At 52.5% G+C, this 24,354-nt stretch overlaps 1 protein-coding gene across 1 annotated transcript in view; it reads right to left on the reverse strand.

The window, feature by feature from the left end:
* Positions 1-255: 255 nt before the first annotated feature.
* The window catches only part of sorl1 (sortilin-related receptor, L(DLR class) A repeats containing), a 63,349-nt gene continuing 39,250 nt past the window's right edge, over positions 256-24,354 (reverse strand). The window contains exons 7-48 of the mRNA XM_066710295.1: positions 22,320-22,421; positions 22,038-22,207; positions 21,047-21,239; positions 19,704-19,821; positions 17,571-17,644; positions 17,082-17,170; positions 16,663-16,841; positions 15,796-15,982; positions 14,780-14,908; positions 14,319-14,404; positions 13,922-14,094; positions 13,622-13,753; positions 13,269-13,360; positions 12,659-12,905; positions 12,146-12,284; positions 11,882-12,055; positions 11,631-11,744; positions 11,381-11,503; positions 9,878-9,997; positions 9,317-9,442; positions 8,972-9,085; positions 8,685-8,816; positions 8,436-8,567; positions 8,210-8,344; positions 7,958-8,116; positions 7,280-7,441; positions 7,010-7,138; positions 6,625-6,751; positions 6,300-6,466; positions 6,032-6,144; positions 5,726-5,830; positions 4,954-5,026; positions 4,481-4,563; positions 4,228-4,324; positions 3,814-3,998; positions 3,012-3,131; positions 2,694-2,858; positions 2,241-2,415; positions 2,045-2,151; positions 1,278-1,470; positions 970-1,185; positions 256-495 (exon numbers count right to left, since the gene is read on the reverse strand). Of these exons, the coding sequence (XP_066566392.1) occupies positions 428-495; positions 970-1,185; positions 1,278-1,470; positions 2,045-2,151; positions 2,241-2,415; positions 2,694-2,858; positions 3,012-3,131; positions 3,814-3,998; positions 4,228-4,324; positions 4,481-4,563; positions 4,954-5,026; positions 5,726-5,830; positions 6,032-6,144; positions 6,300-6,466; positions 6,625-6,751; positions 7,010-7,138; positions 7,280-7,441; positions 7,958-8,116; positions 8,210-8,344; positions 8,436-8,567; positions 8,685-8,816; positions 8,972-9,085; positions 9,317-9,442; positions 9,878-9,997; positions 11,381-11,503; positions 11,631-11,744; positions 11,882-12,055; positions 12,146-12,284; positions 12,659-12,905; positions 13,269-13,360; positions 13,622-13,753; positions 13,922-14,094; positions 14,319-14,404; positions 14,780-14,908; positions 15,796-15,982; positions 16,663-16,841; positions 17,082-17,170; positions 17,571-17,644; positions 19,704-19,821; positions 21,047-21,239; positions 22,038-22,207; positions 22,320-22,421 (5,724 nt within the window). The 3' untranslated portion in view covers positions 256-427. The remainder of the gene's footprint in view (positions 496-969; positions 1,186-1,277; positions 1,471-2,044; positions 2,152-2,240; positions 2,416-2,693; positions 2,859-3,011; positions 3,132-3,813; positions 3,999-4,227; positions 4,325-4,480; positions 4,564-4,953; positions 5,027-5,725; positions 5,831-6,031; positions 6,145-6,299; positions 6,467-6,624; positions 6,752-7,009; positions 7,139-7,279; positions 7,442-7,957; positions 8,117-8,209; positions 8,345-8,435; positions 8,568-8,684; positions 8,817-8,971; positions 9,086-9,316; positions 9,443-9,877; positions 9,998-11,380; positions 11,504-11,630; positions 11,745-11,881; positions 12,056-12,145; positions 12,285-12,658; positions 12,906-13,268; positions 13,361-13,621; positions 13,754-13,921; positions 14,095-14,318; positions 14,405-14,779; positions 14,909-15,795; positions 15,983-16,662; positions 16,842-17,081; positions 17,171-17,570; positions 17,645-19,703; positions 19,822-21,046; positions 21,240-22,037; positions 22,208-22,319; positions 22,422-24,354) is intronic.

Here is a 24,354-nt window from a genome sequence, read left to right on the forward strand (position 1 = left end):
CCCGATCATCTGAGGAGCTCATTTCCTTCAGTTTTTCTTTACAAACTCATAATGTCCTTTATTTCCACCAATATATATAAAAAAATAAGTTATTGCGCATCCTAAAAAGTGCATTGTATATCTCAAAAAATATCTTTTGTACTTTCTTCCGTTGAATCTTGAGAGATTAGCAATTTTTTCCCCGAAAGGTGACTGTGCCGACCGAGCCAGTGACAGGCCTCAGGGCCCCCAGGGTTTGGCCGACGCACCCCCCTCCCGCCCCCTCCCACCCCCTCCCACATTCCGGCTGTTCCCCCTCGGCACACGGTCACAAACACGAGGAAGGGAGGAGGACAAGCAGAGACAGAGAGAGACGGAAGGGGAGAGAGAGAGAGAGAGAGAGAGAGAGAGATAGATAGAGAGAGGTAGAGGCGGGCGCAGGACTCGTCTACGCTATCACCATGGGGACGTCGTCGGAAAAGCCGCTGATCATCGGGGCGTCTTCGTCATCATCGCCTGAGAGAGAGAGAGAGAGAGAGAGTTACAAGTTGCCGTATCTCTAGATGGGAATGGGAAGCACTGTGGGGCTCCTACAGTTTTCACCCTGGAACAGAGGAGACTGCGTGGGGACTTGATTCAAGTCCTCAAAATCATGAAAGGCATCGACCACATCAAACCAGAGGAGCTTTTCCAGATCAGCAGGGACACACGCACCCGGGGACACAAATGGAAATTGGGCTTCAAGGCATTCAAGACAGAAAACAGGAGACACTTCTTCACACAGAGAGGCATCACAATCTGAACAAACTCCCCAGTGATGTGGCTGAAGAGACAATTTGGGAACATTCAAAAACAGACTGGATAGGATCCTTGGATCACTTAGTTATTAATGGACACCAAACGAGGACGATGGGGCGAAAGGCCTCCTCTTGTTTGGACACTTTCTTATGTACAGATCTGTGAGTGAGGGACTCGGGGCAATCGTCTTACCTAGCTCGTCACCCGAGGAGAAGATGGCGGCACCCAGACGGGAGCTGTAGTGGCTGTTGGCGAAAGCGGTGAAGCTGGCCTGCAGGCGGCGGTGGCGCAGGTACAGCCCGGCGAAGCCCCCGGCCAGACCCAACAGTAGCAGGAACAGCACGGGCACCACCACGGCCGCCACGTCCCCCGTGCGGCCCGTCCGCGCCGTCGAGGGGCTGGGGTTATCTGCGGGGAGGACAGCCGCGGTCACACCACAACGACGAAAACGACACGGACAATATGAACAACCCCGGGGGTGGACGGCGGACGGCACTCACCCACGGCCAGGTCATCGTAGAGCAGCAGCGCCGGCTCCCCGCACAGCTGTCCACTCACCAAGCACCGCGCCTGCACCGAGAAGGTGTAGTTGTGCCCGGCCAGCAGGCTGCTGATGCGGAAGAAGGTCTCGGTGGTGTTGCCCAGGCAGGTGGTGGTGTTGGTCTCACTGTCGTACATGTGCACCTCATAGCCCTGCGCAAATCCCACCGCCAACACCAACAAGAGAGACAGAGAGACAGAGAGACAGAGACGCAGAGAGGGAGCATTAGGGAACCAACCTGTCCTTCTTGAACCATTTGGCCATGGTCCCAATATCCTGCTGTTTCTTCTTCCAATCAAGCTTTCAATTAGGCTACTAAATTGAACCCTTAATTGAGTGCTTACATTTGACTTTTTAAATTGTGTCACTGATAAAAAGTTGGTTCCTTAAGATATTAATGTTAATCATACAAGTTTATACTGAACTTAAACCCCCTACTGCTCTGATTTAGGAAATTATTAGTTCAATTAAGGGTTCAATTAAGTAATTGAGAGCTCAGCTGCAACAAAAACCAGCAGGGAAGGGGTTCCTCCGGGACCAGGGCTGAGAAACACTGACTTACACCACCCCTGGATGGTGACAAGGGCCTAGACCATGCTTTGGCCTGCCAGCAAATCACAACTAACCTTACCACTTTGCATTTTTATGTAGAAGTAGTGGAAGTGGCTTTGAACAAATGTTTACAACAGTATCTAACATGGCTGTCCATGGCGCGACGGGCCTCACCCTGCTTTCATTGAAGCTCCTCTCCTTCACCGCCAGGCTCTTCCAGAAGAGGAAGACGTGATCGTTCTCCGACAGGATCTTCAGGGCGTCGGGGGCGGGCAGGGGAACTGCAGAAAGGAGGCCAGGACACGGGGGTGAGTGGCAGAGCGTCGTAACACAGCAGTTAAGCATCAACGGCGCCGGGGACATCCCCCACCTGTGTTGAGGGTGTAGCTGGCCTCCTTGCTCATGTTGACGAGGCGCACCGAGACGCTGTACCGGCCGCCGGGCTCCAGAGCCTTCAGCGTGTACTCCACCGTGTTGTTGCGCGTCGTCAGCTTGTAGCTCTTCTCCGACTTCCTCAGCGCGTCCCTCAGGTGGATGGCGTAGGTCTGAGGAGAGAGCCAGGGCGATCCGAGGTCAATGTGTGTGTCTGTATCGGCTCCATTATTGAGTGCAGCACTGCTATTGTTCCCTGCTGCCCTGTCCGTGTCCCAGACGTCAACGCGTTGGCAAAACGGATGGAACTTAGTAATCAATGTGTCTCCTTTACTTATTTACTCACGTCTTCCGTTCTAAACGTATTCAAAGACTGGTATACTCCCTCGCTTAGCAGAAAAACTAAGACACCGAAGCGTGGGCCGAGGGTCCAGGTCAGACAGTGGCTTACCAGCGGCGTGTTGGGGTAGTCGTAGGGGGGCTGCCACTTCAGCGTGGCCTGGGTCTTGTCCACCCGCACCTTGTGCAGGTTGCGCGGGGGCAGCCTGTTGTTGGGGATCATCTTGACCACCGCGTACTCCGAGGGGGGTCCCAGGTAGGGGGAGGTCGCACGCACCTGGGCGAGAGAGAGAGAGCGGGGGGGAACAACATGAGAGAATGAGAACAACAACAAAACACGATTGCTAAGGCAAGAAAACTATTTGAGAGGAGAACAGAGCTGACAGGTTCCAGTGTTTGCAGGTGTGAAGGTGTGAAGCAGTGGGCTCACCAGGAAGAGATACTGCTCATCGCTGTCCACCGTGATGGTCAGGCTGGTCCCCGAGGTGCTGACCTTGCGCGGGTTCCTGTACAGCTCCAGGAACGAGGTGGCGAAGAACACGCCGTACTCCTGCACACACACACACACACACACACACAGACACAGACACAGTGTCAGTGCGTCCTCTGCTCCCTCTCTCTGAAAACAATGGCCAGGCAGACAGTATCACTAACCCACCACCACCCTCTCTCTCAGCGCAGTGTCCATGCAGTCAGTGTTAGTGTGACTCTCTCGTCTCTCTGTCTCTCTCGTGTCTCTACTGTCTTCTCTTCCTCAGTCTGTTTCTCTCTCCCTCATCGTCTCTACTGTCCTCTCTCTCGTCTGTTTTTCTCTCCCTCGTCTGTTTCTCTCTCTCGTGTCTCTACTGTCCTCTCTCGTGTCTGTTTCTCTCTCTCTCTCTCTCTCTCTCTCTCCCCCGTGTCTCAGTTTCTTGCTCTCTCTCGTCCTCACTCGTGTCTCAGTTTCTTGCTCTCTCTCGTCCTCACTCGTGTCTCAGTTTCTTGCTCTCTCTCGTCCTCACTCGTGTCTCAGTTTCTTGCTCTCTCTCGTCCTCACTCGTGTCTCAGTTTCTTGCTCTCTCTCGTCCTCACTCGTGTCTCTACTGTCCTCTCTCGTGTCTCTACTATCCTCTCTCGTGTCTCTACTGTCCTCTCTCGTGTCTCTATCGGTCTCCGACTATCTCTCAGCAGTGTCCAGTCAGTCAGTATGAATACACCCCCCTCTCCCATGTCCTGTCCGGTCCGGTCCTGACCTGAACGGGGGGCGCTGTCCAGCTGCAGTCCACGCTGCTCTGGTTGAGAGCGCGGGCTTTCAGCAGGGGCGGCTGGGGCGCTTCTCCGTGGGTGGTCAGGCGGGACAGCGCAGTCGGCGAGTCACCCACCTCGGTCTGGGCCCACACGGCCACCTCGTACACCGTGCCCGCCGTCAGGTTGCCCACTGTGGCATGGACACACGCATTATTTGTATTATGATTATAAAATACACAGCGTAAGCCCTACCTAAAGCAAACTAAACCGAGTATACAATACAGCCCAACGATTAAAACAATACTGTGGGCAGTAGTGTCAGAGCAGGCCTGATCCACAAGCATATTGTTTCTCTTGGAAGTGGTCCTGGATAAAGGTGACGGCCCACTGAAGAGAGTGATGGGAAGGACGGTCCTTACCTTTCAGTGTGGTCTTCTTGCTGTCCACAGTCAGGGTGCGGTTCTCCTTCACGTGAGCATCAAAGACCCAGGACAGGTCGATCACATACTGCTTCACCTGCCGGCACGCAAAGCGACGGTCACAAACACCGCAAGACGCCGCGGTAGAATACGATACTACCCCAGTGGATGCATAATTCCAGCTTGACTTTAGTACTAAAACAGCAAATTATTTGGTCCTCTAACCAGGCAAAAGGTGAACGGCGACACAGACCTGGTAGTGGGAGTCGAGGCTGAGACTCAGTCGGACGGAGCTCTCGGTGACGCTGTCTGTTCGCACCGTGGGGGCAGGCAGAGCTGGAGGACACACAGAGAGAGAGAGAAAGAGGGGTCACACGGGGTCGTCTTGGGTAGGAGGGACTACTACCGCTGGAGGAGTTACACACCTGGACACACCAGGGCCAATCCTGCATTACATCTAACGGTTAGCATAGCCCTGACACAACCCTGGTCTTACAATTTAGTGTTTTTATTTATTTTTAATTATTATTGTAATTATTTTCAGAAGCACTGCGAGTTTTCTTGTTGTCGTTCTTTTCCTGAGCAGATGGATCAGCGAAACGGGCGCTACCTCACACACTGGCACGTTATGCCAGTACAACACCAGCAGATGGAGGCCGAGGCCTTAAAAAACAACAACATGCTTTTTACAAACAGGACTGGGGTTCACAAACGTTGACCTCTCACCTTTGCCTTTCTTGGGGGTGATGGACTTGACGTCACTCCACTTCCCTACGCCACGGCTGGTCACCGCAGCCACCTGTAGCAACGGCACAGCGAGACACGGATTCACTGGCACTCCTGTACTGTACTGACACACCGACAGCGTTATACTATCCTTACACTGGCAGCATTAGACTGACAGTGCTGTACTTTCCTGACGCACTAACACTACTGTCCGTGATGTACTGTATCGTTTGCCCTGGATTGTATGTTCTAGAATCGGTGGATGTGAATGATGTGAACGTAGCCGATGATACAGGACCCCATAATTCACAGCAACTTGGACGGGTGACCAAAACATTGCCCGGTCAGAAAGCACTTGACTGGTCACGTCTGACCCGAGACAGGAACCAAGCAGAACAGAGTTTCCCATAAGCAAGCGGTTTCTACTGCAGGAAGCAGCAAAAGACATTTAGGATCTTCCGTCTTTCATCACAAGGGACAAGAGTAACAGGATTTTAGTTCTTGGATTGGTTTCTATGAATAAAACCTTCCTGAATAAATAAATGGACGCCTCTCTACTTGCTTCATGAATGAATGCTTTATTGGAATGAGTCTCCCAAGTTGCGGCGATGGAGGACTACTCAAAGACGCCGCAACACGGGGCGTCGGCCAAGAGACTAATAATAATTGTTCTACACTCACAATGTGGTCACAGACACCCTGACACTCTGTGCTGTACTACAGTGTACTGGCACACTGTTCCCCTGAACCGGACCGACGGTGACGCACTGACCCTGACGTTGTAGAGGGCGTCTGGCCGCAGGTTTCTCATCTCGTTAGTGGAGCTGGGGCTGCGCTGGGAGGACCACTCGGCACTGCCGTTCTCGCTGTACTCCACCTGAGAGGGAGGGAGATGGGTGAGAAAGACATGATTTCCGAGGGAAGGGACAGTGCAGATAGAGGAGATGCCTACGGAGATCAGGACTCGACAAAACGGTTGAAAGAGAAACGAGGGAGGGTGCCGGACAGAGAGAGAGGGAGAGAGAAAGTGCCTCTGAAAGTACACTGGGGTTGCGCCAGTCCAGCGCCATCCACTTACAATGTACTCCCGGATCAGCCCATTGGAGTTGGCGGGGGGCAGCCAGGAGCAGACCACCGTGCCATCCTCTCTGTCGGCGCTGGACAGCTGCAGGTTGCGGGGGGCGTCGGGCACTGCAAAGACACACAAACCCCTCAGCATCCAGCCCCCAGAACAAACGACCACGAAACACTGTCTCCTCCGCCTTGATTCCCTAACAGACTGTCTTCGCAAAGTCTCCACAGCCTCGCTGTAACAACATTCACTGCGGCCTCCCCTCGATACTCACAGCCCTCGGGGGTGCGCAGGGTGATGACCTCGTTGGTTTTGTGCAGCTTGCTGAGGCACTGCACCTGGACTTTGACCTGGTAGGTGGTGTCGGGCCGCAGCAGGGTCAGGCTGTAGCTGGACTTGTTGCTGTGAGACTCCACTGAGGTCCAGGTGGACCCCACCTGTCTGTACACCGAGAGAGAGAGAAGATGGTAAGCAAATTGAGAAAAACACAGAACCAGAGAGTCACTACACAGACACCACAAGGACAGTCAACACAAGGACACAAAAAGGGAAGTCAAGCACCAAGAAGACAGTCAACACACTCACAGCAATGGACATACCGGTAATAGAGCACATAGTTACAGGAGGACTGGGGCAGGTTCTTGGGCCGGGACCAGGTCAGAGTCACGGCGCCGGAGAAGTCCGCGGTCCACTGCAGGTTCTGGACTTTATAGACCAGGGAGTCCACTGGATGCAAAGAAACCAACCAAAGACATTACTGAGTGCCAATGACCAAATCCATACAACGTCAACAATTGTCTATTTGTTCCCCCTTATAACAAAGAAACAAAGAGTCACTTCAAAAGTTTGCTAATTAAGGTTAATGAAAGGAAACTAAATGGTTGTTTTTCTGTATGTTTTGTAATCGTATACCATTGGGATTTCATAAATCAGCAGTGGTGAGGTATTGATAATGTATACGGCGTGGGGATGGGGGGGGCATACCAGAACAGTTGTGCTCATCGCTCATGTCCGAGCAGTCGATAAAGCCATCGCAGACCTCCCCCGGGGCCAAGCAGGCATCACTGTCTTTACACGACGTCCCGTTCACACAGGAAAGGGGCCCGTGAGTCGCTGGAGGGGGAAAAAGAGCAGTGAGACTTCATACGCCACAACACTGTGTACAGGAAGTCGAACGGCGTGTATTTAAACACCCGTGAGCCCCCGGCACTATCAAGACACGCAGATGTCCGGGTATCAGGGAGAGGAACTCACGGCAGTCGCTCTCGTCGGAGCCGTCCTGGCAGTTCTTGCGCCCGTCGCAGCGCTGCCAGTAGGGGATGCAGGAGGGGGGGTGCTGGCAGCGGAAATCCACCTTGCCACAGCTGCCGGGGGCCGCGGTGGAGGCCGGCGCGGGGGCCGTGGTGCTGTTCCCACCTGGAAGACACAGGGAGACACAGGGAGAAGGTAATAAGATGCCAATTGCAGAGCAGTGTGGTACGTTTAAGTTTTTTTTTTCCCTATACACTACAAAATATGCAATGTATTCTGTTCTCTGGCTGAAGTTTGTGAAGAAAATAACTTATTATCTTGATCTGCTAGAGAACAGCCTTGTCTGAGAGGCGAGAAAGATCTGGCGAGAGATTTCAAGCTGCAACAACCAGTGAATGAACATGAAGTAACGATGTCTCACAGGATAAGACATACAAGTCCAGAGATAAGATCAGCTGACGGGTGATCGGTGGAAAACAAAGATAAGGTGCTTAAAGGTGAGCGTTCAATAAAGGTGAATAACTGTCCTTTTGAGACGGTTTCTATGCCCAGATCGAACCTGGACCAGATATTCTGCCAGTGACGATTTCCAGTGACCTCTAAAACCTGCCGGACGGTGGCTCTGCGGGGACAAGGCTGGCCCCGAAGTCAACCCCCCCACAAGCGTGAGCTGTGACTCACCGCTGGGGCAGCCCTCCTCGTCGCTGCCGTCCGGACAGTCGGCGTATCCGTCGCACACCCAGCTGTTGATGATGCAGGCGCCCGAGCCGCAGCGGAAGCGGTTGGGGGGGCAGGTCAGGGGGCTGCTGGGGGTGGTGGAGTGGGGATGGACTCCGGGCTCTGTCGACACGAGCACAAATATTAATCAGTACATACATACATACAGGATGACGTCGGGGTGACTTTGTGTGTGTGTTTGTGCACTTGTCGTACCGCCGCAGTCAGCCTCGTCGGACCAGTCGCCGCAGTCGTTCTCACCATCGCACTTCCACCAGGTCGGTACGCAGCGCTTGTTGCGGCACTCGAACTGGAAATACCGTGAGCAGCCCGGCACCTCGGTGGGAGAGCCTGGAACAGAGGAACGGAGATTCAACCTCAACCTTACTATGGTAAACATATGGTGGAGCTGTGGAGTTGTGGAGCAGCCGCTCTCTCTCACCGCAGTTGGCCTCGTCGGAGTAATCCCCGCAGTCGTCCATGCCGTCGCACTTCCACTCCAGGCTCACGCACATGCCGTTGACGCACTGGAAGCTGTACGAGTCACAGGTCTTCTCAAATTCTGGACGGGCAGCTGGCAGAGGGACAGACAGATGTTGATTTCGGGGAACTTTTCGACGCCGTTTTGTAACACGGTCAAGGTGCATCATGTGGGTGTAAGAGAGAGAGAGAGAGAAGCTGAGGGACTCACAGCAGCCGGCGTAAGTGGGGTCCTCGTCAGAGCCGTCCTCGCAATGCCGGATGCCATCGCACACCATGGACTGGAACAGGCACTGCCGCCGGCTCTGGCACACGAAGTCCATGTAGCGCGTGCACAGGGGGTCTGCAGGGACACGCACAGACAGACACGTTTGATCAACCTCACTGCCTCAGTTTCATCGTGTCTGTCACTCTCTCCACCCACCCCCACCCCTCTCTCTCTCTAAATAATAACTAAATAATAGCCTCATATTGGCACACACACACACACACACTGACCGCAGTGCTTCTCATCCGCCCCCCCCGGGCAGTCCTCCACGCCGTTGCAGTGTCTGTTGGCCGGCAGGCAGGTGTTGTTGTTCGGGCACAGGAAGCCATTGCAGTGAGAGCCACCTGCAGGGGTCAAAGGTCAGGGAGGGAGAGAGGGGGAGAGAGAGAGAGAGAGGGGACGAGACAACGTCATGACTGGGTTCGAAATGGCCCGTGTAGTAGCAGTGTGGTGTCGCAGGGCTGCAGTGGAGCCTCCTGTGAACGGTGTCAGGATGTTGTCAGAGCTGTAGCACTGATGCCAGTGTGGCGCTGTGTGTCGGTACTGTGTCACGTGTCCCTCTGCCACTCGCTCACCGCAGTGCTGGGGCTCCTCGTCAGAGCCGTCCTGGCAGTCATCGTCACCATCGCACACCCAGCGCTGAGGGATACAGTGACCCGTGTGGCACTGGAAACTGCCCGCCTCGCAGGTATGGTGACCCACTGAGACGGACAGGGGCAGAGGGAGACAGAGAGGAAGAGGGAAGGAGGGAGATGGAGGGAAAAGGGGAGGGAGAGGGAGAGAGACAGAGAGGGAAGGAGACGGACAGAGAGACAGAGGGAAAGGGTAGGAGGAAGATGGAGGGAATAGGGGAGGGAGAGAGAGAGAGGGAGAGGGAGACAGAGGGACAGAGACGGACAGAGAGAGAGGGAAGGAGGGAGATGGAGGGAAAAGGGGAGGGAGAGACGGAGAGGGAGAGGGAAGAAAGGAAATGAGGGAAAAGGGGAGGGAGAGAGAGACATGGAGGTAGGGGGAGGGAGAGGGAGATCGTTAACTCTTCCTTCACAAACGTACATTTCTTTAATTTACTTTAAAACACACAAAACCCCAAACATGGCACCGGGGCCCGCCCTCCCCGGCGCTGCCCACTCGCTCACCAGTGCAGTTGGCCTCGTCGGACCAGTCGCGGCAGTCGTTGTCGCCGTCGCAGCGCCAGGCAGCGCGGATGCACACGCCCCGTGCACACGTGAACTCGTCCTCGCGGCACTGGTGGCTCTCTGGGGGGGAAACGACATCAAACAGACATGATGGTTACAGTGGATGGAGCTGAACATGTGTCACAGCTTGGCTGAAAGTCCTGACCTCAATCCCCCATAAAACACACCCGTAATAGCAATCCAGCACTAAATTGCACACAAAATGTTTAACACACACTTTACTATCTACTATTTAATTTACCATTTAATAGAGGTGTGAATGAGTGTGTGAGAATTAAGTGAATGAATGATAATTTGTGTGAGTAAGTTTGTAAATGAGTGTGTGCGAGAGAGAGTGAGAGAGAGAGAGGGGTGTGTGTGTGTTTGGGAGAGTGTCTGTGGGGGAGTGTGTGTGCGCGTGTTTGGGAGCGTGTGTGTCTGTGTGCGCGTGTCTGTGTGTGCGTGTTTGGGAGCGTGCGTGTCTGTGTGTGCGTGTGTGTGCATGTTTGGGAGCATGTGTGTCTGTGTGCGCGTGTTTGGGAGCGTGTGTGTGTGTGTGCGTGTTTGGGAGTGTGTGTATCTGTGTGTGCGTGTTTTGGAACGTGTGTGTGTGCATGTTTGGGAGCATGTGTGTGTGTGTGCGCGTGTTTGGGAGCGTGTGTGTGTGTGTGTGTGCGTGCGTGTTTTGGAGCGTGTGTGTGTGTGCGTGTGTGTGCGCGTGTGTTTGGGAGCATGTGCGTCTGTGTGTGCGTGTTTTGGAGCGTGTGTGTGTGTGTGTGCATTTGGGAGCGTGTGTGCGCGTGTGTTTGGGAGCGTGTGTGTCTGTGTCTGCGTGTTTGAGAGCGTGCATGTCTGTGTGTGCGTGTGTGTGCGTGTTTGGGAGCATGCGTGTCTGTGTGCGCGTGTTTGGGAGCATGTGTGTCTGTGTGTGCGTGTTTGGGAGCGTGCGTGTCTGTGTGTGCGTGTGTGTGCGTGTTTGGGAGCATGTGTGTCTGTGTGCGCGTGTTTGGGAGCGTGCGTGTCTGTGTGTGCGTGTGTGCGCGTGTTTGGGAGCGTGTGTGTGTGTGTATGTGTGCGTGTTTTGGAGCGTGTGTGTGTGCATTTGGGAGCGTGTGTGTGTGCGTGTGTGCGTGTTTTGGAGCGTGTGTGTGTGTGCATGTGTGTGTGCGCGTGTGTTTGGGAGCGTGTGCGTCTGTGTGTGCGTGTTTTGGAGCGTGTGTGTGTGTGTGTGTGTGTGTGTGTGCGCATTTGGGAGCGTGTGTGTGTGCGCGTGTGTTTGGGAGCGTGTGTGTCTGTGTGTGTGTGTGCGTGTTTGGGAGTGTGTGTGTTTGGGAGTGTGTGTGTCTGTGTGTATGTGTGCGTGTTTGGGAGTGTGTGTGTCTGTGTGTGTGCGTGTTTTGGAGCGTGTGTGTGCGCGCGTTTGGGAGCGTGCGTCTGTGGTGGAGCATGTGACCAGGGCCTCACCGCAGTTCTCCTCGTCGCTGTTGTCCCCACAGTCATCCTCGTGGTCACACTTGAAGGCCAGCGGGATGCAGGAGCCCGAGGACACGCAGCGGAACTGCACGTCCAGGTCACATGACGTGGTGGCTGAAGGGAGAGAGAGCGAGACAGCAGGAGATATTAATGAAGTGGATAGAAGAGACTATAAAGAGCCAAGTTCGGATTGTTTTCCTCTGTAACGCACGCCGGTGGGGGCCTCTGGTCTGATACTCACGACACTCCTCCTCATCACTCATGTCCCCGCAGTCGTTGTCGCTGTCGCATTGCCAGATGCTGCTGATGCAGCGGCCGTTGTGGCAGCGGTACTGGTTGGGCAGACAGGTTCGTTCTGCACAGAATCAAGAACAAACTCAGTCCAGCAGAGCCTACAAACCCCCTCAGTTCAGTATATCCAGTCCTTCGCTGCCTTCCTCTCTCCTCTCTTCCTCCCTCTGCCAGTCTCTCATCCCCCCCCCCCCTGCTCACCGTTCTTGATGCAGGTGCTGTTAATCAGCTGGTACTCGGGGGGGCACTGGCAGCCCAGCTCTCCCGAGGGCAGGGTGGTGGTGGGCACCCCCTCGGGGCAGACACAGGTGTGGTGGTGCCCTGGTCTGGGGAGACACATCAGACTGCAGGGATGGTTGGCACAGGCGTTCTGGCCTGAATAGGGACACACGCGCACACAAATAATAAATCACGTGTCTCTCAGTGTCCTCCAGTGCCGTGTTGCTGTACGAGTGCGTCACTCACCTCTGCTCTTGCCCCTGTAGAAGATCTTGAGGTCCATCACACCAGTCAGGCGCCCCACCAGTAACTCGCTGTCTGCCGAGCCGGACTTCGGGGCTTTGAAGATGCCCATCCGGGACCAGTCGTCCCAGTAGATCTCGTTCTGAAACCAGTTACACACAGGAGTCACCCCACCAGCCCACACAGTGTCATTAACTTGGCGAGAGACTGCGATTCAAATCACACAAATCCTGTGTACGTGTTCTTGTGTGCGTGTGTTCTTGTGTGTTTGTGTGTGTTTTCTTGTGTGTTTGTGTGTGCGTGTGTTCTTGTGTGTGTGTTTGCGTGTTCTTGTGTGTTCTTGTGTGCGCATGTGTGTTCTTGTGTGCGCATGTGTGTTCTTGTGTGTGTGTCTGTGCGTTTGTGTGTGTTCGTGTGCGTGTCTTTGTGTTCTTGTGTGTGCATGCATGTTCGTGTGTGTGTTTTCTTGTGTGTTCGTGTGTGCATGCGTGTGCGTGTCTGGAGGCTCGGTGGTACCTTGAAGACCGCGATGGCATAGGGATGTGGCAGCCCCTGCAGGAGCACGGTGCGCTGCCCCCCTGTGAAGTCCGCCCTCTCGATGCGGTCCCCGAACGCCTCGGTCCAGTAGATCCATGCGTCGTCCACAGCAATGCCGTTGGGCCAGCGCACGCCCTCCGACACGATGCAGGACGCGTTGGAGCCGTCCATCCAGCCGCGGTACAGCCCGGCTGCCCGGTCGCCCCAGTCCGTCCAGAACATCAGACTGTACGCACACACAGACGCAATGTGTGGAACAGAAGGAAGAGAGAAACAAAGTGATTGAACGCAGTGAAGACCTGCTGAACTCTGTCAAACTATGGTACAAAAGCAAATTCAAACAATGTAAAAGGGACCCAAATCCTTTAGTAAGTGAACAGGTGTGTAAAGGAGGACACTGGGGGAAATGTGCCCAGTTCAATCCCCCCGCCAGACAGGGCAGGAGGAAACCGGAGCTGCAGGAGAGCGCCGATATCCATTAGATCAAAGAGCTGTTGGGCTGAGATCCTGCAGCTCATCTGTCCCAGAGACACCTGGCTCTGACTTTGAAGTGGTAAATCCCCCTCGCTGGTGCCAGGAGATACAATACCTGTCTCCGGGGACCAGCACCAGAGCGCGGGGGTGCTCCAGCACCGAGGAGTTGAGCAGAGTGCGCCGCAAGTCTCCGTCAGGGTTGGATACCTGGAGGGAGAGCGGAGACGAGGGAGAGGGGAGAGAGGGAAGACAATGAGGGAGGTGAGAATGAGGGAGTGAGGAGGGAGAACTCTCGAAATGAATCCCTTAGTTTTCCGCAGCGTTTTCTTGGATTGAGTAAAGAAGGCAAACGTTTCTTCTCTGTGCCGTCGCTGCGGCCTCCCTTCGCGTCTTCCTTTTCTCCCTCAACCGGCCAGTGTCCCTCACCCTCCATCAACCCACTCGCTCTCGCTCTCAGCCCCTCCTCACCTCTATCTTTTGTGCCCAGGCGTCCACCCAGTAGAGCAGTCGGCTGACGGGGTCAAAGGCCAAAGCCTCCACATTCTGCAGCCCCTTCCTCACGATGACCTCCTGCCCCGAGCTGCCGTTCAGACACAGTCGCTGTGGAGGCACGACACACACACACGGACAGATAAACAGACACACATTTTACTAGACTTGTCATAACGAGTTCAGAAAGGAAGAGGACACTGCAATATCAGTCCAGTCCAGTCCAGGGTATCAGTCCAGCAGTCCTGTCGAGGGAGGTCACGGGTCGGGCACACTGACCTGGATGACGTCGAGGGCGATGTCGGCCCAGTACAGACAGTTCTGCTCGTAGTCGAAGTCGAGGGCCACGGCCTCCCGCAGCCCGAACAGAGGCAGGGTCTGGTCGGTGCCGGTGGACAGGTCGTAGCGATGGATGGAGCTGCGCAGGGCGTAGAGCAGGAACTCGTTGCTTTCTAAGAGGCAGGGTGAGGAAAACGGCAGGCGGTGAGGATGGACACACTCACAGACAGACACAGACAGACGCAGACAGACGCACACACACAGCAGATAGCTACAACACACTGACTGGATATGGCTGCCCCCCCTGCTGTTGACATCAGAAGGGCAGATGAATCAAAGGATTGCGAAGAATAGACATGAAAGCGCTGTGCTCTCTAGATGCGCTTATCCACCTCACCTCCCACCGGACAAGGCAGCATCTCCCCGTCCAGCCTGGCCTCCACATCCCCCCCGCTGCAGGTGTCCCCCGGCACTCGTCTGTACCTGTAGGGCACAAAGACACGTCACTGACCTCGCTGTACCGAGACACACAGACACGCCACTGACCAGGCAACAGAGAAATATTTGACTTTTAACTTCCCTCGCTCTTAATGGTGTGATCATCAGAAAAGCTGTCGCACAATACAGGCCAACAGCTGCAGTACTTTAGTGAGGCACACAGCGGCACTGTTACTACAGCTTGGAGAGGCAGCACAGAAGCATTTTATTCCTGTGGTGGCCGGAGGTGTCACACTTTGCGAGTTCACTGTAAGAATCTGCAGTCAGACCTGCGGCTTTACTGTAACATTGAACAACCGAGCTGTTATCCTGCATCGTCGATGTCGTCTGTGAAAAGTGAAAAGGCGTCCAGGCTCTTACCCTTTGGTGCGACGGTAGGTGGTGCCCACGGGGCAGGGCACAGGGGGCGCATACAGCTTGCCAGTGAACTCAGGGTCGGGCACACACACCTCCAGAGACAGGTCCTCACTCAGCTTGAAGCCATAGTCACTGAGGAGAAGGGAGAGGGCCGTGTGAAGTGCAGCGACAACAACCAGGTAACAAAAATGTCCACTATAATTACACTATGGGAGGAATAGAAATAGATGAAGTAACGCATGAGAAAGACCTAGGAGTCTACATGGACTCCTCACTTTCTCCATCCAAACAATGTGGGGAAGCAATAAAAAAGGCAAACAGGATGCTAAGGTATATTATCAAAAGTGTAGAATTGAGAACAAGGGCAGTGATGTTCAGACTGTACAATGCACTAGTTAGAGCTCATCTGGATACTGTGGACAGTTCTGGGCTCCACACTTCAAGAAAGATATCGCTGCTCTAGAGGCAGTTCAGAGGAGAGCAACCAGACTTATTCCAGGTCTGAAGGGAAAGTCCTACTGAGAGACTGAGCAACTGAACCTTTTCACCCTGGAACAGAGGAGACTACGTGGGGACTTGATTCAAGTCTTCAAAATCATGAAAGGCATCGACCACATCAAACCAGAGGAGCTTTTCCAGATCAGCAGGGACACACGCACCCGGGGACACAAATGAAAATTGGGCTTCAAGGCATTCAAGACAGAAAACAGGAGACACTTCTTCACACAGAGAGGCGTCACAATCTGAACAAACTCCCCAGTGATGTGGCTGAAGAGACAATTTGGGAACATTCAAAAACAGACTGGATAGGATCCTTGGATCACTAAGTTATTAATGGACACCAAATGAGCACGATGGGGCGAATGGCCTTGTCTCGATTGTAAACTTTCTTATGTTCTAACCAGATGCAGAAATGGGTGCAGTAGGGAGGGAGTGGGCTTTAGATTACAACACATCTGGATTTTAGTTCACCTCTCTCAAACAGAGACAGTGACATCCCACCCAGACAGTCCCCTCACCACTCATAGTCCTGGCGTGTGCAGGAGCAGTTGCTGACGGTGACGGGCCGGTCGAAGTCCTCCCCGTTGAAGCAGGTGGCGTGGGCCGTGCGGCGTTTGAACACCGCCTTGCGGCCCAGCAGACACTCGTTCCCGCGCTCGTCCGACGGAGACCAGGGCTTGTAGTCGCTCTCGGCGCACGGGACCCCTGAAACAGCGCCGGACACAGGGACACTCAGACACGCAAACTGGCATTTTCTCTTTCTGAACCTTTTCCCTTCTCCCCTATTCGAACTCTCGCTCTTTCTCCCTCTCCCCACGTTTGCCTTCTATCTCTCTCGTTCTCTCCATCTACCCCCCAACCTCTCTCTCCCTCCCTCCACATCCCACCACTCTCTCCCTCTAGATCTCTCTCTGCCCCGTTCTCACTCAATGTCCCCCTCTGCAGCCCACCCATGACCTCTGTCTCTCCCCCTCCGTCTCTCTCTCCCCCTCCCTCTGCCCCATTCTCCCTCAATGTCTCCCTCTGCAGCCCACCCATGACCTGTCTCTCTCCCTCCGTCTCTCTCTCTCTCCCTCTCTGCCTCCCTCTGCCCCGTTCTCCCTCAAAGTCCCCCTCTGCAGCCCACCCATGACCTCTGTCTGTCTCCCTCCATCTCTCTCCCTCTCCCGTGTCTCTCTCTCTCCCTCCCTCTGCCCCGTTCTCCCTCAATGTCCACCACTGTAGCCCACCCATGACCTTCGTCTGTCTCCCTCCCTCCGTCTCTATCCCTTCCCTCCGTGTCTCTCTCCCCACCTCTGCACCATTCTCCCTCAATGTCCCCCTCTGCAGCCCACTCATGACCTCTCTCTCTCTCTCTCGCTCTCCCTCCCTCCCTCAGTGCTCACCCAGCACGTCCGTGGCGTTGACCTGCAGTATGAGCCAGCTGTGCGACTGGTCGGCGTAGGAGCCGAAGATGGTAAAAACGGTGCTCTTCTCGCCCGGCTCGGTCAGCAGGCCGTAGACGAACACATCGCGGTCCGAGAACTCAAACTCCTTCCACGTCTCGCCCTCGTTGGTACTGAACCTGCACACGTGCGCGCGCACACGCACCAGTGGACAGAGTCAGGGGGCGTCTGCACTGCCTCAATCATGACGTTTGTCTTATACTGTCCCTGCACCTCTGCTCTCCATTCCACTCCATCTATATCATGAACTATTATCCCTATATGTTTTATGTCACATTTCCTGCAGTGTCACGTTGTCTTCTAACAGGCAAAGGCAGAACCGTTCAAAACGCGAGAGGGCAAATGGAGCCGAGACTCACTTGAGCTGCGTGGTGGGCCCCCCCTGCGCGATGGCCATCAGGATGCCCCCGTGGTCTCCCCAGCTGTAATAGTGCGGGCCTGCCAGAGCCTGGGACGACACACAACAGTGAGGACTGAAATGACACGGGTGCTGCACAGAGCCCGCTGTGAGGACGGTCACCAGATAGTGTTGTGGCAACATTGGGGACATTGTGAAATCAGAACAATGTGAGGCTCTGGCAACCTCATTTGCATACCAGTATAAAATGACACAGAGAGTACTACATTCGAGAGAAAAAATACAGACAAACAAATACGCAGAATACAAAGTTTACACACAAACAATGCTGTATTTACGGTTGACACATTATACAGCAGCAAGAAATGCCCACGTTGTTCAAGGAAGGTGTTGGAGGTATATGTTCATAATGTTCTCAAAAGTGGGTTTAGTTATTAATTTTAGAAGTATGAGTAGGTCAGAGCGAAGGGTAAAGTTTCGAGCTGCTCACCTCTCTCCACCTCGCCCCCGCGCTGCTGGACACGTACACGTTGGGCTTGTTGGCCAGGTTTCGGCCCACAGATCCTTTAGTGAGAGAGAGAGAGAGAGAGAGAGAGAGAGAGAGGGGGGGGGGTCTTTTGACAGGTCGAAACAAAGGTACTGTGGCACAATGGGTGGTACCCACTGTCCAGATTTCACTGGTGTGAACGCCACAGCTCCCGTCTCTAACCCTATTGTTAAATGTAATTAAGCTGGAGCAAATAAAGGAGAACACTGAGCCAAGGACACGGTGTGCCGGGAGGAGCTATCAGGTTCCAGCGCTGTCCCCAATTCACTGGGCCAAGCGTAAAGGGAGACGTGGCTCTTATCTTCGGGCTAAAGCAGAGTCAGTGCTGCCGCTTATTTGCAAAAGAAAGGGGAAACAACAACACAAAAAAGCTCAGAGATCCCAGGAAGCGATAAAGAAGGAAAAAAAAAAACCCTCAGAGGCTCAGTTTCTGTACAGCAGGCGGAATGTAAACAGGGCGAAATGAACTCCAAATTCCAAACACAGGACTGAGCCGGTGACTCCTCAACGCGGCCTCGACATACGTATCCGATCCGATAAATATTTGCCTAACGGGTACACAAGCACTGAGTGCAGCCACTCTATCAATATTAGCAGAGCTGTGGGGCTCGGAGATCTTCCCATCTTGGCCGAGAGCTGAAGGTTCAGGACCGGACATCGGCTCACAAAAACCACAGCGACCGTTGAACTCCGGATCTGGAAAATCGAGCAGTCCAACACAAACACACTTAACTCAAAGAGCACTCCCCCAAAAATGGTCAAAGTGTCAAATAAAAAACATTCACTCCAATCCAGCTCTCTGCTTCCCTCAGGAATCTGTTCCCAGCTTTTATGTAGATGACGGTAATACTTCGGCTATGGGAATGTAGGCAAACTCCAAGGACTCCCAAAACAAACAAACAAACGCACAACACACTTACCGAACAGATGGTGAAACAGGAATGGTGTCAAGCGAGGTGAACGTTCACTCCAGAAGGAGCTCCCTCTGCCGCCGGGGAAGCTTTGCCCCGAGTGGGCGGCGTCGGGTAGCTGTGCGTTCAGCTCCTGGCGGCCGCCGATCTCGCCGTGTGTGTTAATTACCCTGCCAGCGCCCCACCGCAGGGCGCCGCGCAGGGCTGTAATTACAGTGTCTGAGGCAGAGCGATAAACGCGGGAGGAGAGGGCTCAGTGACTGCGCACTCCATTCACCGCCGCTCTCCAAGCCCATTATCTAATAATAATTTAATTAAAGGTTTAACGGCTCCCGGGGTGTAGAGCCCGCGCTTCAGAGAGCGAGAGAAAAAAGTGGTACAAAAAAAACAGAAACCAGAAACCAGAAAGAAATCAATGCCGTCTGTGAGGAAGTGGCTTACAGAGCAGAGACTCTGATTAAACGTAATCGTATTGAATCAAAAGTAAATCGATCGGCGGATACAAATCCATGGTTTTCAAGAAGCATTACTGATGTACACATCAGCTGGTTTACCCAGGGTCACTTGCCACTGGAAGGGCTGCACTTTTAACATGTATTAAGTGTGGTTGTGCAATAGTTTTACAATGGGTCCCATTTAAAGATACCATAGGAAACATGCTGTAGAAATATGTATCACAGTGTAGCGTGGTATCCCCCGGTGCAGTGAGGTACAGCACAGTGCAGGCATGTTGAGTCCATAGAGACCCACTGAGAAACGGTGAAAAAGCCACAGTAAACACTTGCTAAAAATGCTCAACTCGTACCCTACTTTTACAATACACAACAGGTGTAGTCAAAAGGCGAGGGAAGCGGAAGAACACAAACACACAGCTACCACAGGAAGAGTTTCACACCAAGCAAGAAGAACATCTGCTGGGTGGGACTGCGCTATATATACCCTTGCAGAGGTGGTTCAACTGTATTTTTACAGTAGCCGCAGGAAGAGAGGCCCCCGCTGCCCGGATCGAAAGCACCTCACAAAATAACAGCTGCTGTGATTCGGGAGGGGGTGGAAAAGCTAACCCTACTAAATCTGAACCCTGTGATGGTTTTAATACAAAGCAGTGCTGTGTGGGGGGGTATGTGAGGAGGGGCGGGGCCTCTCTGACAGTCACGTGACTCACCCGTGGCCATGATGAGTCCGGGGGCCGACTCCTTGGACAAGATGGGCATCCTACGCAGCTGTATGTTAAGCAGCTGGCTCCAGCGCTGGGCCAGATGCAGGGAGCAGCCCTTGGACAGCTGGGGACGAGAGGGTGCGTCAACAGGACAGACAGACACACACACATCCAGAGCAGTGCCACACACACACACATCCACATCCACAACAGCGCTACACACACACACATCCACAACAGCGCTACACACACACACACACACACATCCACAACAGCGCTACACACACACACAGCTAGCCAAAACCAAGAGCAAAACACACACTCACAAAACCAGTCGGCCAGTCTATATGTAAACAAGATCAGTACAGTCATAAAACATGTACCACCTCACTAAGTCGCTCTGTTTGGAGGACAATTTGTTGTTCCCTGGCTGAAGGGCATCTTCGTTAAGGTCTATTACACAACAGGCCTTCAGTTTAATTTGATGGCTTCTGCAGTTTAATGCAGGAAATGGAGAACCTGAGCCGTGCTTTGGGTCAGGTCTCCTGCTTTTAACACAATCCGCCTGCCCGTTTTATTTTTTTACTTATTTACAGTTCAGGATGGTGTGGAACGATCTAGAAAACAGTACGATTTCCCTGCCGTCTGTGAATTAAAGGCCCATCCTAGCATGGCTAGGCCGTGGCATTCGATGGTCCTCCCGCCTTTCCCATCATGCTTTCTATCTGCTCAGCTCTAGAAAGCCAGTCTGCTCCATCAGCAGAGGCAATCAGAAACCAATCCCTGATCGGTGCGCTCTCGTGCAACAGACCGGCGAATGTCATTGACGACCGACTGAGAGATACGGCAGGCGCTGAGCTGCGGGGGGGGGTGGAAGTGGGTTTTGTCTCCAGGTAAACATCTGCCTGTCGAAAAGCCACTTCCCCTCCCCAAACTCGACTGGTTTCAGACAGGAAAAACAAAGATCAGCATTTAAATGTTGCATAGTGCATTGTTGCACAACACAGGCAAGTTTAACGTGATTAATTTACCAGATGAGTTTATTCATATTTAACCTGGTTTCATTGTTCTCCTTCTCCTAATTGCACCCATACGAAACACAGTAGAACTACGGCCTAAACCAAAGTAAAACCATTTTTAAAGGTTAATTTACCAGAGTAAACTTGCATAAAGGAGCCCCCACCAGGAAAGAGAGCTGTTTTGTTTCCTTTTCAGTCCAATGCAGACCAAAAGCCCTTTATTTTGGGGAGGGCTTGCTTGCCTGTAAGTGGGAGCTAAATTTGGGCCCACAACCCTGCAAGCAGCGCCCAATTTCCACCACCCTCCCCGTCCCACCGGACCCCCCGTACCTCGCAGGCCACCGTCCCCCCCAGGCTATCGGCGGTGGGCGGCTGCAGCAGCTCCCAGGTGCCGCCCTTGTCAAAGGTGATGACCGAGCGCATGTTCTCCTCGCTGAGGGAGCCGTTGATCAGTGTGGCGATGAAGACCCCCCGGAGCCCCTCCACACGATGGATGTCTGCAAATGGCTCATTGGCAAAGTACCTGGACACACACACACAAACACAGAGATCTCAGGACTAGAGAATTATCCACTAAGACTATTACATTTTCTCTACTCTCGAGAATCCCTCTGATAGTTTTCTTCATATTTTACGTTTTTGTGATTATTAGTATTATGATTATATTATCACGTATTGTGCTCCGCTGCGTTCATTTTCAAATTGTATTGATTGACATAACTCTGTTTTTTTAATCCACAGAACCAGGTGTAACCTTTGCACTGCACAGTATTGCTATTTACACTCTTGTGGATAGTGAGATGCAAGTCAGGTACATTTTGTGGCAGTTCAGCTCTGTCACTTGTCACAGTTCCCTCTCTCTATAGGTTTATAATGTGAGTGAGTTTGTTTTTCAGGTAGATATCTGATGGAAACAGCACCAACCAGCACAACACATTTAATTCTGGTAATGTAATACAGTCTGTATATATATTGACTAAAATGGCATGAAAACAAATGTGGCGACACATTACCCTGACAGTGTTGTTATCGTTCTCGGGTTGCTGCACGGTAACCATTAGACCATTTCATCACATCATAACCACATTTCTATGATTGTGCATGAATAAATGCAGTCTAGTTGGCTTAATGTTTCCCATTTCATTGAAATACTCATGTCATTCCTTGTGTTTTTTGCCACTTTTATTTCCTGAAACGGATAAACATTATTTTGTGGCATTATTTGTGTGCTGAAGTCTACAAATGTGCCGCCACCGCATTATATTTTACTTTTACTGCTTCAGGTGTGCCCCGCAGGGCCGTTCGTGGCCGTTGATGGTACCTGATGAGCGTGTTGCTGCCCGTGCCCTCAGGGCTGTAGTACAGCAGGTTCTCCAGGGATAGAGAAAAGCCCAGACCCTCCATGTCCGAGATGTACAGGTTGGTGACGTTGTTGTTGTGGTTGACGCACACAAACACTTGGTCCTCGGAGGCGTCCGCAATGTAATACTCCTGCAGGAAGTCACGTGCACTCCGTCACACACAGCAACAGCTCAGTATCGTGGCTGTTGCGTTCGATAAAAAGAGTCAACGGTGTGACATTGATTCCCCCAATATTACTCACCGTGATGGGGTGGCGTGTCATGAACTGGGCGGCCCTCATGGGCTTGCGGTTGTAGGACACCCACAGCTGCACGGAGGCCGGTTCGTGGCTTCCCAGCAGGCTCTGCGACAACAAGAGCGAGAGTCACTCCACACAGCCACACACGCCCTAAACCCTGCCAGCGCAGCGGCAAAATATACATGGAACAACACCAAGCACAAAACGGAGCAGCCTAACAACAGCATGGTTGCGTGTATCGTACAGGGAGTGACACAGAGGGCTGATATGTATGCCTGGGGATCACTGGGCTAGTCCGCTCTTCTTGGGGACTGTTAGTTTGAATGCGTTTTAATGCAGAAGAGCTCTGTAATTTCTCTCCTAGTATCGAGTGAGACTTCCGAGAGATCGGTGGTGACATTTCCAATCATTGTTTCTCTCAGGGGTGTAGCTCTGTCAGTTCCCAGGCCCCCTGTGTGCACGCAATGTGGTTGTCTGTGGGCTGTTTCGGCTCAGATTGTTATCTTTCAATACAGCGCTCTTCTGACAGCGTTTGCCACCAGATCAGTACGGCACTAGTCGAGGATATCAGCAGTGCCGAGGGCTGAGCACATGATCTTCCTCCAATGGGGTTCAGGTCACTGTGCAACAATTGCCTTCCCCCTGAACACTTCCTGCCACAAACTCTTTGGAATGAATTTCAATGGCAACCGTAAATACAAAAGCAAAATTCATTTGTACACCGTCAGCCAATAAAAGACTGACAGTTACTGTAAATATACTACAGAGCAGGGTTTTTAGAGATGAAAGCTTCTGTCTCTAATGATTCTCTCTTAGAAAATTATCAGACTGCAACGGGCAACTGTACACAACCCCGGGCAAAATGAGCTCAGAGCAGCGTTTCAATAAATCAGAAGCACTCAAACACAGTTCTCATGGACAATAAAACCAATATTTGAAAAAGGCAGGAATACATTTTTTTTTTTACACAAAGCCTATACTGTAGGCAAGGATGGAAATAAGTAGCCAATCACATCTTTTCATGAACCCGGATTACTGTGCTTTCACCCTGCTCTCTGTATGGGTATATCTGTATATCTCTTGTGTCACAATAAGGGTTTTGAAGGGACAGATGCCTGTATTCTAGTTTACCCTGGTAAATTTACCTCAGGGTCTTTAACATGGCGGTAGTACCCTAGTCGTCCAGTGGTTTCCCAAAGATTGATCATATCTCCGACTGCACTCTACCATGAATAAACCACGGGCTACCATAGTAAACATGCATTGGAAATATTATGCCTGATGTATCTTGCTATTCCCATGGTCCAGTGTGGTAAAGCACAGTGAATTCATAAGAAACCACTGTATAGCTATAGTAAAACCACATTGAAAACAATGTTTAAAGTGCAACACTGCCTTGTAAATATACCAGGGTAAACTTACATGATTGTCATGCTGAGGTGGTTATGATTAAAACACTCTCATTCCAGACACAAAAAATACATAAATATAATAGGATGACTTTGAGAGATCTCAATCCTCACCCAGTGAACACACAATCACCTGTGTAATCGGCCACTATAGGTTACATTTCCAATCCTTGGGCAACGCAGTCTTCCCCAGCCCCCCCGGACAGATAAAACCCTCCCAGCGATTGCAAACAGACGGTATCCATGCACTGAGCACATCGCCCCATGAAAGACTACACTGTACATCCGTCCTGCTATTACAATCAAGGCCTCTGCCAATGTAGCGAGTGCGGCTTGCAACCCCCTCCAAAAAAAACAGAAATGCAAATGCGAACAAGCTATAATTTCGGCTCCAGATAAGGGCTTTCGGTCTGCGGTTTCCCTGTTCGCAAAGTGTTTTTACAACCAGGAGGGCGGAGCTCCCTTGTCGGTACGTACTCAGCGCAGTGTGGAGGAGGCAAAGTGGTTCTCATCTTTTTACAAAGTACTGCGGGAAGAACAAAGCAAAGGGGATAAGAGTTGTGCATATCAACCACCCCCCTCCCAGGAATTGTTCACGAGACGTCTCGTTTCATGTCCCTGCATTGGAA

The sequence above is a fragment of the Amia ocellicauda genome, chromosome 1 (genome assembly GCF_036373705.1).
Source record: "Amia ocellicauda isolate fAmiCal2 chromosome 1, fAmiCal2.hap1, whole genome shotgun sequence".
Classification (NCBI taxonomy): Eukaryota; Metazoa; Chordata; class Actinopteri; order Amiiformes; family Amiidae; genus Amia; species Amia ocellicauda.